The 20,119-nt window shown below is 37.1% G+C and overlaps 1 protein-coding gene across 3 annotated transcripts in view; it reads right to left on the bottom strand.

Moving 5' to 3' along the window:
- The window catches only part of LOC107698159 (calcium-activated potassium channel subunit alpha-1), a 248,967-nt gene that overhangs the window by 169,596 nt on the left and 59,252 nt on the right, over positions 1–20,119 (bottom strand). For all 3 annotated transcript variants that reach the window (XM_016499115.1, XM_016499116.1, XM_016499117.1), the window contains exon 2: positions 5,620–5,784. In XM_016499115.1, the coding sequence (XP_016354601.1) occupies positions 5,620–5,784 (165 nt within the window). The remainder of the gene's footprint in view (positions 1–5,619; positions 5,785–20,119) is intronic.

Genomic DNA, 20,119 nt, shown 5'->3' with positions numbered 1-20,119 from the left:
AAAAAGAAGGTTGCTTTGTTTCTTCTCGATAGGTGAGTAACATTGGTTTTGCTTTGTTTCACAGAACTAATACATGCTGGCTTTTGCTTGAATATGCTCGTGTGTCATGTTCACTTGTTTGTTCATCTGCAATCGTATTGTCGTTCCCTTCAGCTATGATAAAGCCACACCCTATATCTGGAGCGTCTAAACCTCCTCCACTGTCTGTTTTAAGCGTCAGCTCCCAAAGTGTGTCCGAAAAGTAAGATAATATGTTTAATACAGCAGATAATAATACAGCAGATTCCGCCATAATCGTTGCCTGGGTTGCATACGTATGTGTGGGGCGGAGCTATCAAAATAGGGGCGAGACCCTTTTAGGGTAGGGGCGGGTTTGTCTTGGTGATTTGAAATATCAACATTGGCTACCAGAAATCACTTACCCCACCTTTAACAGGAACAAAAAGTCATGCAAATCATTTAGATATAACAAGAAAGAAAGAAAGAAAGAAAGAATTGATCCTCAAAGTCCAACCAAAAAGTCTGTAGTCAGGGTAGCGCCATACTTATTTTTTTACAGGAAAGAACCTGAGGCTGTGAGTAATAGAACTACAGTGCTTTCAATGAATTGCACTGATGTTTAACAACACACCGACTGTCCAGCTGATGAAACTCATTTCTGAAAAAAAAACTCCACAAAACCGTTTTGAAAGCTGTGAGTTGTGAAAATTATGTGATCTAGGAACTTTATACAGTGTGCACCAGTGCAAGGACTGTAAGTTTATCCCTTACAGTCTTGTTTTCATCTGTGTTAAATTCAATATGGTGTCTAACCTGATTACGGTCTGAAGAAAAGAAAAGAAATAAAAAAAAAAGAGATCATGAGATTAAAAGATTGTCGTCATGTAAAGACATGAAATAAGTGTGCAGTGGATGCAGAGAGTCTTGGCCCATGAAAGACTGAGTTGATTTACGGGTGTGAAGTAGCGCTCCAGCTGGACCTTCATTTGGTGGTACAATACTTACGATACAGTCACGGCCCTGACACAACACTCCCACTCACACTATTACAATATGCTCCTGCTCAACAGACCTTCACTGATAGAGCATTCTCTTAAAGGAAGGGCCAGGAGAAGGCCACAGGAGGAGGACTAACAGCAAACCTTCACATGCACATCACTCCAAACACTTCATAACTCTCAATTCAGACTGAATAAACTTTCAGTGCACTCTGTCACTTAGTCTCTTTCCAAACTCACATCGTGGAACAACCAGCTGGTATGTGGAAGCCTGCAAACAAGTGCAGCTCCATCAGTAGATAAGGACGTTAGGGCACAGAGAGCTCAGTTTCAAGGTAATGCTGGTTGTACGACTGACAGGTACGCACTGTGTGCATTGCTACAATGTCTCTGAGCGTCAGTCTAGAGGTGAATTCCAGCCAGAATATCACTTTCCATCATTCACCGCAAGGAAATATTATCCACTGGTACAACCAACCCATTAAGTTGTTTGGACAGAAATCAATAGCTTAGATGGAGCCATGGGAATAACATTCATTAATATCTGTGTGGTCCAAAAAAAAGATCCACTTAATTTGTATTTCACTTTGCTTTCAGCAAACACAGCACAGTATTTGGCTCTACCTGCTGGAATACAACTAAACTGAGGATTATAACTGGACAGTAAAGCAATGAACACTATCTTTGTCCAGATTACTGAAGTAATCAATAACAAGTTTCAGCACCAATGTCACTCATGCTGTAGCTATACTGACTACATTGAGAATTTAGAGATGTTCACACTGACAGTGATTTGCAATGACAAAGCAACACGATTCAATTGGAGTTTAAAACTTTATGCCAATAAATTTATCAATGTTAATGACATCATCACAGTTTGCATGAACTTAAAAGGATAGTTCATTAAAAAACGCACGCACGCACGCACGCACACACACACACACACACACACACAGAGAGAGGGTCATGGGGTAAGAGATGCTTTACGAGTCAGCATTTAAGACTTTTACATTGAAAGAGACTAAAACAGAAGTTATTTTTAATAACAGCTTGTAAGACGCAGTTAACAAATACACTGAGCAGCGCTGTCATCGGAAATCACCCTTAACAGATGAAAGACAGTACTACAAAGATAATGCTTTCCTCAGCGGACATTGAAACTAATCTTTTACGTCAATATTAGATTGAGCTGAAGAATGAATGCTGTATCAGATGCGGTAATCACACTCGCTCAGTCCATCTCTCTCTCACAATACTCTACATAACACAGTGAGCTTTTAATTAATACAATACGTTTTTAATGAAACATCTCAATGTTCCTTCGTTACTAGCTCTAAAGTAACGTTTTCGAATTAGTAACGGAGGCTTCAGCTCAGCTGTTAAACTGTCAAACTGAGATTTGAATATGTGGCGGAAGGAAGTAGTTCCACACAAAAAGGTTTTTAAAGACACTCCGTTGTTGTTTTTCATATATATTTACACTCGTGCCATCGAACTGTTGTATAAACACAATATCACTCTCATACTCGAGCGATACCGGCTCTATATCAGCGGCTGTGATTGCCTCCGGCACTTGGCCTTCGGCCTCGTGCCTCTGGCATAATCACAGCCATGCTGATATAGAGCCGGTATCGCTCTCGTACTCGAGTGATATTGCTCATATAACAGTGACATTGGAGGCCCAATTCGGTATTAATAAATACTATTCATACGAATAACAATTGTAATATTAATAACCTTATTAATAGCATTACTATCAGTAAAGCAGATAGCCATGAATGCAACGTTAAGCTTTTTCTCCCCTATAGAAAACCACAGGCTATAGAAAACGCTTAAGGGAGGCTAATGGACGAAGATGGTATAAAACCAAAAAATTGTACACAGTTAATTAATAAAATATAGCCTAGCACAGGAAAGCAGACAAGCCCAGAATAGAATAAGCCAAAACCTAATTTAAAGCGAAACAAAGTATGGGCTCACGTACTATATGAGTTATAGTAAACATAAAGTAAAAATGCACCTGTAAATCAATTTAAGGGAGCAAATATTGCCCCTTATTGGAAAAGGTGTGACTGCGGTCTAAGTGGCGGTACTCAGAAGAATGTTAGGCTGAATGCCCTAGGGGGTACGCCACTGTAAAAAGTTTGAGAACCAGTGGCTTGTTGGATTACTGGTTTACTGCGTTGATTACCTGTAGTATATTTTTAATAAAATATAAAATTTGGGCTTTTTATATCTCTGTCTTCTTATATTAAGTCACGTACATTAAGCGCGTTTTTCTATGGGGAAGAAAATGCTTATCATGCAATTCAGCTCATATGGGCTTCTCTGCTTGCAAGTACACAGAATATATTGTTAACAATTTCTATAGCATATTTGTTTTTTTTTTGTTTTTTTATCACCATCTTCATTAAACCGCGTTTTCTTTATGGGAGGAAAAGGCTTCTGTTCATATTCTGGGCTTACCTGCTTTCATGTATATTTTATTAATAAACTGTATACTGAATTCGGCCTTTTTATACCACTGTCTTAGTCCATTAATTAAGCGTTTTCTTTCTATGGGGGATACACTTAACGTGCAATTTACCGGGTTACGTTCATATTCTGGGCTATTCTGCTTGTCTGTATGCTTTATTAATAAGGTGTGTACTGAATTTAGTCCTCCAGTGTTTTACGTAAGCATGCACTGACTATTTCGTCCAAGTTCAAAATAAAACTCTATGAACCGCTCCATTGAGAACGTACGAACCAATACAATCTGTAAAGTAAACAGGAAGTGCTTGTCCGAACTCAACTAGTTTTGCGAGAGAACGCAAAAGTTTTGCGAGGGAACGCAAAAGTTTTGCGGGAGAACGCAAAAAATCTGAAAAATATTTTTTCCTCCCACCCCAAGCTTTTTCACTCACTCTGAAAAACTCATAACCAACAGCTTCGTATCCTACTGACTTCCATTGTATTTTTTAAAAATAAAGTCATATTGGAACAACATGAAGGTGACTAAATTATGACATAAATTATGATCTTTTCATGGTATGGTCACAGTTAATATTGTTCAGGTGATTTTTCACATTAAAAATCCAGTTATTTCAATAGGAATCCAAGTGATCTGGAATTTCATGAGAGAGTAACAGATTTCCCTATGCACATTCTGCAATGGGTTCAACTCGGTCATGTGTATTAACTAAAGGTTGACCAACTGATCGGATTTGCAGATTAATTGGCACTGATAACCGATTGCTGGAACAACTGGTCATTGGCAAAAAAAAACGATAGTTTTTCTGGGTTGAATCAGTTGCTGGAGTGGCTGTACTGTACGTTTTCATATCATTACAGTAATTAATTTGTTGACTAGATGCTGCAAGTCCTACCCAATGTTTTTAATGTCATGATAGTTTATATCCAGTTGCTCACTTTTATGCATTTGTTATCCAGCAAAGTTGCATATTTAAATCTAATGATATGGTATTTTGATATGTTCATGCAGCCGACAGAAACAAACCAGAAATGCATCCCATTTCAGTTCTCTTTTTATTGTCACTGTAATATATATTTAGCTATTTTTATTAGATGATCATCAAGCGTTCTAAATAAGAAGCAAATAAAGTGGGAGAGAATACATAGAATATAGCCTACTTAATGTAATTTGCCAGTGAAATTTCTCTAAACTGACAGCATCTTATTTGTGAACACTCCATGAAAAGCCTATTTAGGGGGTGCTCCGAGTATAATTGCATATTTTACTATGGAAAAAATAAATAAAAATAAAAATCTCTGGCCACATCAGGCTGTTATTGACCAGCCACTGTGGTTAATGAAGTTAATTTCATAGTCTGCTGATACAGTTAGACACTATTCGAGTAAGAACGTCTAATGGCGACCACAGCACTGCGACCTTCAGTCAGTGATTTAATTGCTGTCAGTATGAATGGCCCATTACAGATCAGTCATGCACTAAAAGAGAAACACTAGGCTGGACTGGTCTACTGAGAGCCCTGCTTCCCAATCTGGTCATGTACAACAGCCACCCCACCTGAAAGATGAGATGCAGAACTGAAGAAAAATATTCAAGTCACAATAAATGAAGGACATGCTACTGGCGTATGAGGTTAAAGCTTTCAGAAATGCAGACCCACCAGGGTATAAAACCACAAAGCAAAACATATTTCGTCCATAATTTGCTGAAGGTCATAAAATTAGGACTGCTCTCATTTGCATAACGTTCCCAAAGTAAATGATCTTCATTATGTGGTAAATTGACTCAATTGTTCATAGTTAATTGACCTGTCCGTGTCTAGCACTGTGCGAGCACTAACAGCTGCGATGACGAGCGCCACCCACATGAGTCACCGTTCAAGTATTACTGCACTCCCAAAAGCCCTTTATTGCGTGAGGCATGCTAATGAGACCGTATTTAACAAAACACCCGTACATCATCATCTGGGTATAATCTTGACCTCTAGACTTGACAGAAACAAAAACATGTCACCCGCAGAGTGCTAACTGTGTTGTAGCATGTGACAAATTAATGAGAATTATATGCTCTGAATGTGATTGTGAAGGGATGTACTGTATGTGGGCATCTGGTGATGTTGCGGTGGGTGTATGTGTGTAGCCGTCTCACCAGAACTCTGCCAGTAAGGGTCTGTGCTGAGATCATGACCCCCGCCCAGTCTTTGACTGAGGTCATCCAGCCCACCTCGCTGGCTGGGGCGTCATCTTTATCATTCGGGTTCTTCGGTTGGCCATCAGCCTGACTGTTCATAGGGTTATTCACCTTCTGAGCCTCCTGGGGAAAATAAAAGCACACATACAGCAAAGTAAGCAACAGGATAGTTTGGGATACTCGCAAACATGCTGTTAGAAACAGTCAATCAATCCTACAAACTATGGCTGATGTATTAAATATTCACATAGTATTTGTAAGAATTTTGCTGGTTTTATAAAATGTGACCCATGCTGGCAAAATGAGTCAGAATGTGCACTGGCTAATTTTGAGTTGCAAGCAAAAATTTTTGTCAAATTTGAAGTTTTCACCTAAATTAGTTCAGTAAGCCCTCGTCTAGTGATCCAAATGCTCCAGATAGTAATTGAACATTTAAAAGTAACTTTATTTGTACATTTTATGAGAGGAGTACATTTTCTCTGCTCGCTTCTTGCGCTGATTGACATCCGAAGCGCTCGCATAAAAGGTGATTCTGCCAGCACGCAATCCCGATAAATATACACATATACACAGAATTATAGTATTTAAGTATTTCTGCAAAACATAATCAGTTATGTCTTAAGTGAATGTTGCTCCAAATAAGAATTAAACATCTAAAATTATCTTTATTTGTACGTTTTATGAGAGGAGTACCTTTTCTCCACTCGCTTCTTGCTTCTCGTATTTAAGTATTCACAAACATAATCTGTTATGTCTTAAGTGAACGTTTGGGGAACTGTTGGGGAAAAACATTGGATGTGTAACATTATATTAAATCAGTTTATTACAGTAGGTCTTAATATATAGGCCATCTGTCTCATTAATGTTAATAAAACAATAAAAGAAAAGAGGGAATCACTTGCTGTTCTTGATTGAACTGTTTTTGTAGATTTAATAATCTATTTGTAATGAACACACTGAAGTGATTTTTACATTTGATTATTTGTTTTTCTTACTTAAATGCTTTTGTTTAGATGTAACATGAAAAATGCATTTGTTTCTTATAGGTTATTTGTTCTACAGTTTTTTTATTATTTATTTATTATAATTTTTTTATTATTTATTATTTATAATAACAAAGATAAAATAAAAATAGCTATATTGTGATTATTAATTATTATTAAGAAATAACCTGCAGGAAAAGATGCAATGGTGTTTTTCTCAAAATTGATATTGCTGACTCCATCGACATTATTTTGAAGGTCTTTTAATGGAGAATGTGAAAATAAAAATATAGTTGCATGTAATTATACACTCTTCACTTATTACTAGGAGTGCTGAAATTAATCGTTGCCGAAATAGAATTGTTGCTGTCAAGAAAAAAAGAGAAAAAAACCAGCAGTTGTGAGTGGGGTGGCCAACCCTAGCTCCGCCCCTGCGTTAACTGCGTTAAATATTTTTAACACTGTTAAACTGAAAAAATTAATCACCTGCGTTAACACACTAATTTTGACAGCACTAATATATAAGTTGACAAGTAGACTTAATTTTCCAGATCACCCAGCCTTAATAGAAACCCAGGACACTTACTGATTCATTGTGTAAATCAAGTGTAAAAAAAATAAATAAATAAAAGCATACACAAAAAAGGCATAATCTAGAATGCAAACAGATGACATAATATTTCACTGTGTTATGAGTGCTAATTTAATTAGTTATTTATGTAAGCTTCAGAAAAAGTAAAGAAATTATAAATTCACTGAGGTTTTAGAAACTTTGGAGTTCAGTGTCAGAAACTGCATTCATAACACACTATTTTTGCGTTTCTACAGCTTGACTCATGCTATAGTTTGACAGGCTGAGACCTACATCACGTTAGACATCAAACCCGCTGTCAGGTTTCTGACAGCTGGGAGAGGCCTAAGATGAAGCAGCTAGGGGAGGTCTTTTTTGAGGCCCAGTAAAAGAGCATCTCTCAGACTGCCTGACGCACACAGCGTGGCTGGCGGTGTGTAGGCCGAGGCAGGGACAGCTATGATTCACAGGCTCAGGGAGTTGCCGTGGGATTCTGGGGTTACATCCGCAGGGCTAGGCAACACTTCACAGTCAGGTGGGTGGATGAAACTACAGCCATCATGCGCTCTGTGGTGCAGCCTGATGCTTTAGAAGCTGCGCTGGAGGAATCGCTCATATTCAACTGCAGGGAACTGGCAGGGAACTAACGCACTTGAGCTATGATGCATAAATAACAACAGGTAATACTCTAATTTCTGCACAACACTCTTTTGAACATCTCTGTCTGCTCAGTAGGGTTGGGTACCGAACTCGGTACTTTTAAGGGTACCGAGCAAATTGCGTCGGTACTACCAAGTACCGATTCACTTTAAATTAATCGGTGCCAGATTTCGGTACCTGAGAAAGCATCTGGGCACATACGCTACAGAGAGAGAAAGAGAAACCCTGTGACGTGATGTCTCAAAATTAAATGATAAAAATTAATATTACAACCAGATTAATCACTTAATTGTAGAAAAAATAATACAATGATTAGCCCATTAAAAAATGTTTTAAAGGAATATTCACACAATTTTTCTTGCATGTATTCATTTCAATAGTAAACCTCAGCTTGTTTGCCAAAAAATAAGTGTTTAATTTTCATTTGATTTAAAATTAATGTTTAATGCCTTCATTTGATTTTTAGAAAAATTTTAACAAGAATTTATGGGGAAAAAAGAAAGAAAAAGTTTGTAGGGCCCTATTGTTCAAAATGTTGAAATTGAGTTACGGACGTGAAATTTGCAGTCAAAACCTGAAATAACTATAAATTCTCATAAATTATATTTATTACCAATATATTGAACCATCTCTTCATGTTTTTCTAAACCGCTTAAAATGGAGTCCAGACATCAGAAAAGTATCAATCTATAAACCTGTTTGTTTTATATTTTAAATGAGGGAAAAACACATGCGTTATGGACGTGACAAAAAAAAGACACGAGTTTCTGGGAGACAACATATTTTGTAGACTTTCTGCGATTTACAATGCACAATCCAGAAGCTATTTACAAAGCATAAAATATCAATTTTGTTTAAATTTTCGTTTTTGTGTTTCACAGGAAAAATCAATGTTACGCACGTGACATCTCTCCGTTACAGACATGACCGTTCTGAAAGTGGAATTTATCAGACTATGAAAACGCCTATAAAAATGCTTTAAAACTTTAACAGAGACGTCTAGTGGGTATTTAATAGGGCTGCCCCCCACTAAAGATTTTTCTAGTTAACTAGTCGTTCGTCTAAGCCATTAGGTTATTCAACTAATCGCGCATTTATAGTAAATCAATAGGCCTACTAATCCATGATGAGCTTCAATATATTCCGCGCTCAAGCACACATATAAAGTTTGCCACAAAGCACAGGCAAAAGTAGCCTAATGATTATTAATGTATAGAAAAAGGGGACATTTTAATTATTTATTAATAAACTAATGTTTTCATCTCGGCTGCAAGATGAAATTCACGGTGCTGACTCTCATCTCCACAGTAGCCTACTGGATGTGCCTTTAGAGAGAAATGCAACCATCATACATAATCAGGGAGTGTTTAATTTTGTTTTTAATTGGTTAGTTTAAAAGTAGACATTTCAACATTTATATAGATATATTTCTCTATGTGAGACACACATTCTGAGTTTTGGTTCTTTTTGGAGACGCGCTCCAGTTCACAGAGAGAGAGAGACGGCAGAAACGCATCCTGTTTGTTTTCGTTATTTTACAAAAGCACAACGTTTTGTTGTTATTATGAATTTACATAAATAAAATCAGTTTTGAATTGATTTTAAGTTGTTTCATTATTAGGAAAAAAAATGCAAGTGATCGCGCGGGCGCCTCCCTTTTTAATGCATGCGCATTAATATTTTGCACAAACATTTGAACACGGGCTAAAAATATAGCACATTTATAGCCTATAGGTTAAAGATAGAATTTGGAATCCACATTAAAATAAATCCTCACCAGTCTACATCCGAGACAGGTGCAGTTATAACCTATAAATTGAAGGCTATTTGACGTTTTAAAATGATCTAACTGACCAGCGCCCTCCAATTCGTTGATCATATTGTTGATCAAGATTAAACGGATGCCGCTGAAAAAAATGTTTTAATGACTTGCTTATGCATTAAATAACTGAGATACAAAACAGGTTAAGTAAAATATTCTAAATATATGACAGGCCTTTTGTAAAAATATAGGCTATACGAATTTATACGACTAGGAAATGCGTAGGCCTATAAAATGATTTAAAAACTTTAACAGAGATAGAGGGTATTTTCATAGGGCTGCCCCCCACTAAAGATTTTTCCAGTTAGTAGTCGTTCATTTAAGCCATTACTAATCGCACGTTTATATTAAATTAACATAATACTCCATAATTCCGCGCTCAAGTACACGCATAAAGTTTGCCACAAAACACAGGCAAAAGTAGCCTAATGATTATGAAAAAAAATTAGACATTTTAATTATTTATTAATAAAATAATATTTTCTGAGTCCCTGTCGGCTGCAAAGATGAAATTCACGAAATCTCCACTGGACGCGCCTTTAGAGAGAAATGCATTCACAGATTATATAATCAGGGAGTAGCCTATTTGATTTCATTTTGAATTGGTTCGTTTGAAAGTAGACAAGCTTTCTTTAGATATATTTCTCATGTAGCCTATGTAAGGCACCCCAATTTTAAGTTGTTTCATTATCAGGAAAAAAATGCAAGTGATCGCGCAGGCTCCTCCCTGTCATGCTTAAGCATTAATTCTTTTCCGCACAAACATTTGAATATGAATAATAGACTAGAGCACATTTATATTAGGTTAACACTAGAGTGTGGGATCCACATTAAAATAAATAAAATAATTAATAAATAAAATAGATGCAGTTATAACCTACAAATTGAAGGCTATTTGACGTCTTAAAATGATCTAATAACGGCCGAAGCCGCTGCAATTCATTGATGTTGTTGATCAAGATTAAATTGTCGCAGTCATAAACTTGTTTTAATGACTCTCATAAACTTGTTTTGATAAATCGCTATGCATTAAATAATAAAGATACTAAACAGGTTAAGTTAAATATGCTGAATATATATTGTACAAATATTTATAAAATGTTAGACTGCGAATAAGATTACAGTTTCACATTTTGCATCTGCATAACATAGTGAATTATTTTAACATGCAATGATACAAAATAAAACCAAACAATATTTGTAATGAAGAAAAAATATTTAGACAAATAAGAATGAATGATGTTACTCCACAGCACATCTCTTGTGCGTCTCACTCGGCAGCATGCGCGCCGAACACGCAAAATCTTGCTCTCTGCTTGAATGCAGCGCAGATAGCGACACAAGTTATTTGAAACACATAAAATGTTTAAAGAAGATAATGTTGACAATTAACATTATGACATTTGAAAAAGTTTTGTCGATGTCTACTTCCAGAGTTTAGCTTCAACCTTGATCAAACATAATGGTTTTCGTAAACCAGGCTACAATAGTCCAAATATAAGTACTTATTATAAGTGTACCATAGTGATTCGGAATAAGACAAAAACGCGGTTTGGAAGATGAATTCATGATGTACTCGCTCATTATATACATTTTGCAAATTTTGAACACAGAAAAAGTTACATAGTGCTGCTTTAAAACCACCTTGAGTATTTTAATTAAGTATATTTATAATCCATTGCTAATCAACACAGCCTTTATTACAGTATAGAATATATTTCTGCGTCATTCTGTGATAAGAAGCCACATCAGATGAGGAAAGAATTTTTTTTAAACATTTGTCTGGTGTTGTGGAGTAAAAGCATGTTTTAATGTTAATTTTTTGGACAACAGGTTTAGAAATGCTCCTCTTTACAAGATATTACAAGGGAAGATACTCGGCGTGTGTTGCTTTTTCAGATGCACGCGTTTCCTCATCTTAGCGTGCAGATTCAGGGACACACACAAACAGAGCCAGCTTGGAAAGAAATAAAATGCACAGAAATTATTTAAAAGCAAAAACCAAAAAACGCTCTGATTTTTCTGTTGTTTGTTTTGAATACTGCGCGTGGACAGAGGCGTCATCAGGTTTTTGCATAGTTTAGAGTGACAAATCGTATCAGCATACTTTGAGGTCAAAATGCATACAGGTTGGCAGGTCTGCTGAAGACAGGAGTAATGATGCTGAAAACTCAGCTTTTCCATCACAGGAATAAATTACATTTTAAAATATATAAAAAAAGAAAAGAGTTATTTTAAATTGTAATCTTTCACATATATCAGTGTTTTTACTGTATTATTAATCTAATGGTGAGCACAGGTAACTCATTTACAGATTTTACAAATCTTACCAACCTCAAACTTTTCAACAGTATTGATTATTTTTCTTTAGCCATTTGTTGAATGCCATAGATTTTTACACAAAGCAAAAAGTCTGTGTTTAATGTGTTCGCTCTGATCACAGAGCACGTGAACGTGACCCATAATTACACCTGAAGAAGCAGGATGTAGGATCATCTGACAAAGTGTCTTTTTAAACTGTTTTTAAGAGCTTACAGGAGGCTTAAATGACAGAGATGTCTAAGATTCAGCCTATAGGACTGGCCTGGGTGTGGGTGTTAGGTCAGACTTAAGGACGTGAACACATCCCTGGAGGAAGTATATCACTCTGGTGCTGCCACAGAGGATGCTAAGCTGTGATGGAAAGATATATGGTTCAGATGAATACAAAACTAATGAGAGCCTCAGGAGCAGAGAAACACTTCTGTCAACCAGTGGGAAGAACAAAACACACATGCATCAGTGATATAAAACTAAACTCCAGGATAAATGAAAACCACTAAGCATTAATGATCTACTTGCTCACTGCAGGCTTACTTGTTACAGGTGCTGCTAGCAGAAGGTATCAAGGAAAATGGAATGGAAAGTAAATTTTGGATCCTGAGTATAGATAACAGACTGAAACCATGAACAGAAAAAGCTGCCCAATAAAAACAGAGGTGTGAGTGTCATCCCAGGACAGATATATAGCCTGTCTTCAGGCCATTGTTACGTCATCGTACGTATTCTTGTGTATGCCTGTAGTGTGTCTCTATTGTTTCTGCTTTCCTAGGTTAAGTAGCAACACCTGTTGTTAACCAGCGTTCCTGAGTGTCAACCTCCGCTGATTCGCTCTTGCAACTGTGTGCCCTACCAGTTTCCCAGTGCTTGAGGGGCGGGAGGTTTTTCCTCCATCTCTCTTGCGAAGAGTCCCTGTCGCCTGTTACAGACATGTGATTTCCTTTTTTTTGTTTGTTGTTGATTGTTATAGGACTCTTTTCATTGAACCCCTGAGTGCAGGGCAAGTTGTTTCATGTTTTGTTTCGCTATTTTCTCAATTCTTTATATTTTAATTTAAGGAAGCTGTAGGGAGGTGGGTGCCATTTGTTTTATGTACTTTTTCTCCTGTTTATAGGTAGTAAGGGAGGTAGGTTTAATATTGTCTTTTGTTTGCATCGTTATTTTGTGTTTAGGTTATTTAGTTTACTAAAATAGTTAGACCTATTTTTGTTTGTTATTTTGGCCATTACCCCCTCCTGAATTTAATTGCTTCCATGTAAGATCTTCCGTTTTCTTTGTTACTGTTTTTCCTATGTTCCCTAAATAAATCTTTTTTGCTTGATTTATGGTTCGGGTGTTGATTCAGTGCTGGGACGGGAGACAGGGGCTCTGAAGACGTACAATTTGTTTAATTCATTTGAATTCTTTATTTATTTAATTTCATCTGTTCCTTCTCCTCTACCCTAGACAGGAGAGTTCGTAACAGAATTGGGGGCTCGTCTCAACAAAATTTATAACTTTGCGTAAAGCAGGCAAGTTGGGATGTCGTCGACGTAGAAGCTTGTTCATTTATAAATAACGCCGCTCGATTGATTATGGTTACAAACATTGAAATGGGTAAGTTATTTATCTTTTTGGCTGTTTTTGAATTCCTTAAGGGGGGAGGAGATCCATATATTGGTGAGATAGTATGGATTTTGATTTGATTAGGTTCACATTGTCTCCAACTTTTGAGGAATTTAATCGGTGTAGGAAAAGTGACCTGTTGTTAATAGCTGACTTCTATCATATGTCCATTTCTAGAACGGCGAGAAAGCAAGAGATTAAAGACAAATTGTATAAGAGGTTAGTGGAAACTGCTGTTTTTCCAGAACAGGTGCGTGAAATGAGTGGAGAGATGGAGCCGGCTTCTGATGAAGTGAGTTCAGCTGGTATGGATAACGAGGTATCGTATTCTGATCCTAAAGTCGCGGTTCAATTAAAAGAACTTGATCTTGCCTTAAAAAAACAAGAACATGAGACTCAATTGCTGCAGATTAATGCTCTCGAAATTGAATCGGATCGCGATATAAAACTCCATAGACTAGAAGTTGAGCTTCATACATTACGTAACCGGCCTAGTCCTTCACCTCGTTCTAGTCCGCCCTCTTCTGGCCATTCGGATTCTGTGCATTCCGTTTTTGATGTCAGTAAGTATGTAAAATTGGTACCACAGTTTCGTGAAGCTGAGGTTGACTCCTACGAGCTTACGAGCTAGTATCAGAAGCCTACCATCAGAAATTCAGGGAACATTCAAAAGCAGCCAAACAAACCTTTGTAGAGTTCGCTAGAGAGAAAAAGGGTTCTTTTTGATAAGTGGTGCGCTGCTAGTAGGACTGAGACTTTTGATCAACTTCAGGAACTTCTTTTATTGGAGGATTTTAAAACTTGTATAGCAGAAAACATTGTAATGCATATAAATGAGCAAAAGGTAACAACGCTCGCAGATGCTGCTGTGATTGTCGATGAGTTTGTTCTTACGCACAGAACAATTTTTCCCTCTGTACGTCAGGCCAAAATTACGCCGTTGGTAGTGAATGAATCGCGCAGAGAAACGAGTAGAGTGTGCCGCTCGAAGTCCGATTTCTCTCATAAGCCGAAAGGTTCTGAAGAACGGCAAGTTTGTTTTTACTGTTTAGATCCAAACCATCTCATTTCAGAATGCAAGGTCTGGAAGCAAAAATCGGCTGGTGCAAAACCTAAAAATGTGGCATTTGCTCATTCTGTGGCATTATTAGAGCGAGTTGGTTTGTGTTCAGAGATCGAAGTATACAAACCTTTTCTTATAAATGGTTTTGTTTCTCTTCCTGGTAGTGGAGAGAAAAAAACCTGTTCTTATGCTCCGTGACACCGGTGCTGCCCAATCGTTTATTTTGGAGAATGTGTTGTCGTTTTCTGAGCAGACCTACTCTGGTGCTGATGTATTGATTTGCGGAATGGAGCTAGGCTGCATTAATGTGCCGCTACATAATGTTCACCTTGTCTCTGATTTGGTTTCAGGTTTGGTTAAACTCCGTGTTCGTGAACAGTTACCAGTAGAGGGTGTAAGTCTTATCATTGGTAATGATCTGGCCAGTGGAAACGTCTTCCCTTTCCCAGTCGTTTCTACTAACCCTGAGCTGGATGATCAGTCTGGTTTAGCATTTAAATTTCCTTCCGTTTTTCCAGCATGTGTAGTGACACGGGCACAGGCAAGAAAATATGAGGATGTAGTGGATTTATCTAATTTGTTTCAAGACTCCTTTGACTCAGTACAGTGTGAACTGTCAGTCAAACCTGAAAATTTGAGGGAGACCAAGGATTTTTCTAACCCAACTGACCTTTCTTTTTGTGTAGGGAAACAACAGTTAGTTGCTGCTCAGAGATCTGATCCGTCTCTGAATAGCTGCAGAGAACTTGCTGTGGATTTAAATACCATTCCAAAAACTGGTGTGTCTTATTTTTGGGATGGTGAAGTGATGATGCGTAGATGGACACATTTATTGGCAGGTGAGGCTGATTGGAATACTATGTATCAAATTGTTCTACCTTCAAGTTACCGGTCTCAAGTTTTAAGACTTGCACATGAGCATTTCCTTTTGGGACATCTTGGCATAACCAAGACGTACAAAAGAATTGGCAAGCACTTTTTTTGGCCTGGTTTAAAGTCCAGTGTATCTCAGTTTTGCGGCTCATGTAACGCTTGTCAGGTAGCTGGGAAACCCAATCAGGTGGTTCCTTTAGCGCCTTTGCAGCCTATTCCTGTTATAAGTGAACCTTTTGAGTGTCTGATAATTGACTGTGTTGGGCCATTGCCTAGGTCTAAATCAGGACATCAATATGTTTTAACAATTATGTGTGCAGCCACTCGATATGCTGATACGATTCTCTTGCTATCACTAAAAGCCAATGTTGTAGTGAAGGAGCTAGTGAAGTTTTGTTCCATTTTTGGCCTACCTAGGCTTATTCAGACTGACCGGGGAACTAATTTTACTTCCAAAGTGTTCCAGCAGGTAGCAAAAGAGTTGGGTGTTAGTCATCGTTTGTCGTCTGCATATCATCCTGACTCTCAAGGAGCGCTTGAGCGCTTTCATCAAACTCTGAAAACCATGCTCAGAACTTATTGTGTGGAAACTGAGAAAGATTGGGTGGAAGGTCTGACCTCTTAATGTTTGCAGTAAGAGAGACCGTACAAGAGTCAACGGGTTTTAGTCCCGCGGAATTAGTATTTGGTCATACTGTTCGCGGCCCACTAAAATTGCTTAAAGAGCATTTACTGTCTAAACAATCCTCGCCCACATCTGTTCTTGAGTATGTGAGTTCATTCCGTGAGAGACTTCATAAAGCTTGTGAAACCACAAAATCTCATCTTACCTCTGTGCAGTCCAAAATGGAATTTTGCTTGTATTGTGTCTCCCCTGACTGATCTTCTCAGTGCCTCTAGGAGTTTTGTGTGGACTCCAGAGTGTGAATGTGCATTTCTAGCTGCTAAAGACATTCTCTGTAACGCCCCAGTTCTCTCTGCACCAAATTTTGATGTACCTTTCAAGTTACAGGTCGATGCCAGTGCTATGGGGGCAGGAGCGGTGCTGATGCAGGAGGATGCTGGTGGTGTGGATCATCCTGTATCCTACTACTCAAAGAAATTTTCAGAAGTGTCAGCTTCATTATAGTACCATCGAGAAGGAGGCTCTAGCTTTAATGCTAGCTTTACAGCACTTTGAGGTTTATGTGGGTGGTAGCAGCACTCCTGTAGTTGTATACACTGACCACAATCCACTTATATTTTTGTCCAGAATGTATAATACCAACCAACGGTTAATGCGCTGGTCTTTAATACTCCAGGAATACAATCTAGACATCAAAAAGGTTCTGAGAATGTAGTGGCAGATGCCTTATCTAGAGTGCATAGTATTGTGGGTTAATGATGTTGATTTACAAAGTGGATTTGTAAATTTAAGTGTGGGGGTGTTACGTCATCGTACGTATTCTTGTGTATGCCTGTTGTGTGTCTCTATTGTTTCTGCTTTCCTAGGTTAAGTAGCAACACCTGTTGTTAACCAGTGTTCCTGAGTGTCAACCTCTGCTGATTCACGCTTGCGACTGTGTGCCCTACCATAAAAGCCGGGTAGTTCTCCAGTGTTTGAGGGACGGGAGGATTTTCCTCCATCTCTCTTGCGAAGAGTCCCTGTCGCCTGTTACAGACGTGTGGTTTCCTTTTTTTGTTTGTTGTTGAGTGTTATAGGACTCTTTTCATTGAACCCCTGAGTGCAGGGCAAGTTGTTTCATGTTTTGTTTTGCTATTTTCTCAATACTTTATATTTTAATTTAAGGAAACTGTAGGGAGGTGGGTGCCATTTGTTTTATATACTTTTTCTCCTGTTTATAGGTAGTAATGGAGGTAGGTTTAATATTGTCTTTTGTTTGCATCGTTATTTTGTGTTTAGGTTATTTAGTTTACTAAAATAGTTAGACCTATTTTTGTTTATTATTTTGGCCATTACCCCCCTCCTGAATTTAATTGCTTCCATGTAAGATCTTCCGTTTTCTTTGTTACTGTTTTTCCTATGTTCCCTAAATAAATCTTTTTTGCTTGATTTATGGTTCGGGTGTTGAATCAGTGCTGGGACGGGAGACAGGGGCTCTGAAGACGTACAATTTGTTAATTCATTTGAATTTATTTATTTTCATCTGTTCCTTCTCCTCTACCCTAGACAGGGGAGTTCGTAACACCATATATCAGAGACCGGCATGAAGGTTTTTGAAGAGACTGGCACCACAGGAGATCCAGACATGACCATCTGGCTCCAGACGGCTCCAGAAGTTGACCACCGGCCCAGGCATACTGAGCAAAGGTTACAGACAGCCCATAAATTTAAATTTAAATTTGTAGTTAAAGCTATTGTACAGTGATTGAGAAACTATTGCATAAATTACACTTGAAAATGAAAATTGTTCAGTTCATCTAATATTATATATTAGATTCATCAATCTGTGTTTCAAAATTATATCAATTTTACTTTAGAGTAGGGCTGGGCGATATATAAAAAAAAGTGATATCTCGATATTGTCAATTTTTACCATATTCAATATATATCTCGATATGTTTGCATTTGCTTTTAAATAATAAAAAACATGATTTTCTTTTGCCCCCATTAAAAAAACAACAAAAACAATTTAGATAGAACAGCTATTGTTACGAAGTAAATACAAAATGTTTAGTGCAAATTTAAGCAGTTAAAAAAAAATCTAGACCAAGTGATCACTTACTGCTTTTTATTAAATGAACACATGTATATGTAACTGAAGTAGTGCAAAACAAGTACAGAAAATGCATTCCGTCAACTTTTTAGTGCATGCAATTCACAATTTACACTGGGCAACTGGGGGAAATAATTAAACTGTATTTAAAGTATTAAAGTATTTTTTACAAGTTTTTAGCTAAGAATACAAGTCTGTCTACTGTCTCTGGTTTAAGAGAAGCTCTGTGGCATGAAACTATGTTCCCACTGGCACTAAAAACCCTCTCAGATGGGGAGCTAGTTATACATGGTTTATTTTACCTCATCTAGTGTACTGATTCATTATAGGCTTTATATACCGTATTGGCACGAATATAAGACGACCCTGATTATAAGACGACCCCCCTTTTTCCAGATGTACCTTTTGGAAAAGTCTTTTTAAAAACCAAATCTTGTTTTTTCTCAGTAAAACACATTTTGTCTTCAATTATTTTCACATTGCATATTTTTCCTATTTTAATTTTTGTTTTGAACGTATGGTAAAAACTGGTAAAATTTACCAACAATCACATCTAAAAAATATACACTGTCTTCAATTATTTTCATATTGCATATTTTTCCTATTTTAATTTTTGTTTTGAAAGTATGGTAAAAACTGGTAAAATGTACCAACAATCACATTTAAAAAATATACACTTTTTGATGCATTTAAAAAAAAACAGGTAGCCCATCTGAATTAGGACATTTAGGCTATCCATCTAATAGTAGCCTACCAAAATCTTATTAACAGTAGAAGTTAAATCTTACTGTAGTCTTCAAATCTGGGTACTGTCTTACGTTTTAAAATCACAAAGGGAGTTTGGTCCCATCAGGCTAACGTGACAGTCACGACTCGTGCAGCTGTAAGGTTTTCTTATTCTTTTGTTTTTACTCGCAATCTTTACAACACGCATTACATTACGTATTTCATGGCACACTCGTTTTATGCGTATTTGGCGCCACCTATTGTTGTGGGTGTATTATTGACATGTCAAAGTCTAGACCCTGAATATAAGACGACTGCATTTTTTCAGATGTATTTCCAAGAAAAAAACATTGTCTTATATTAGGGTCAATACGGTATATATGTGTATATATATATATATATATATAAATACAAAAATATATATAATATATATATACACATATATATATATATATATATATATATATATATCAGGGCTGCACGATATATCGAAATTATCGAAATGTAAATATCGCAATATGCATATCGCAACGGCATGTTTGCAAAAGGTCAAAGTTTTAGTTCGACGCATATTAGCAGAGAACTGCTTGACATTAAAAAGAGTTAAGTGCAATGTTGCAGAAAACAACTCTTTGCCATCTCGTCTTGCTGTTTGACTCGCACCTGAAGCGCGCGTACAAGCCGCATCTCGCGCAGCGTCTCTTCTGCCGCACACGTGCAAAGCGCACACACAGAGAGATGCGTTTCAGACCGAGTTGATTCATCTTTCGCATCTCCTCCTTGTGTTTGAACAGACACATACACACAGAATTATGTCAATAGTACCCGTCTCGACGATCATTCTCGTAAATGCAGTCGGTTATGTTTTAAATGAATGTAAACAGCTGAGAAAGAAATCGGATGTGTATCATTATACTGGATCCGTGCAGTCGGAATGTTAATAAACAACAAAACAGCTATAACAAAGATTAATCTAAATTTAATTCATACATTGAACACTATGCAGTGTTATTTTACACTTAATTATTAAATGTCTGTACCTGAATATGACTTATTTTTTTATCTATTCTTGTAAATTGTGTATTTCTTTTTTTTCTTCTTTTTCTTACTTTTTTTTTT

Source organism: Sinocyclocheilus anshuiensis, unplaced genomic scaffold (assembly GCF_001515605.1).
Source record: "Sinocyclocheilus anshuiensis isolate Anshui unplaced genomic scaffold, SAMN03320099.WGS_v1.1 scaffold1734, whole genome shotgun sequence".
NCBI lineage: Eukaryota > Metazoa > Chordata > Actinopteri > Cypriniformes > Cyprinidae > Sinocyclocheilus > Sinocyclocheilus anshuiensis.
This window is presented reverse-complemented; position numbering and strand designations above follow the sequence as displayed.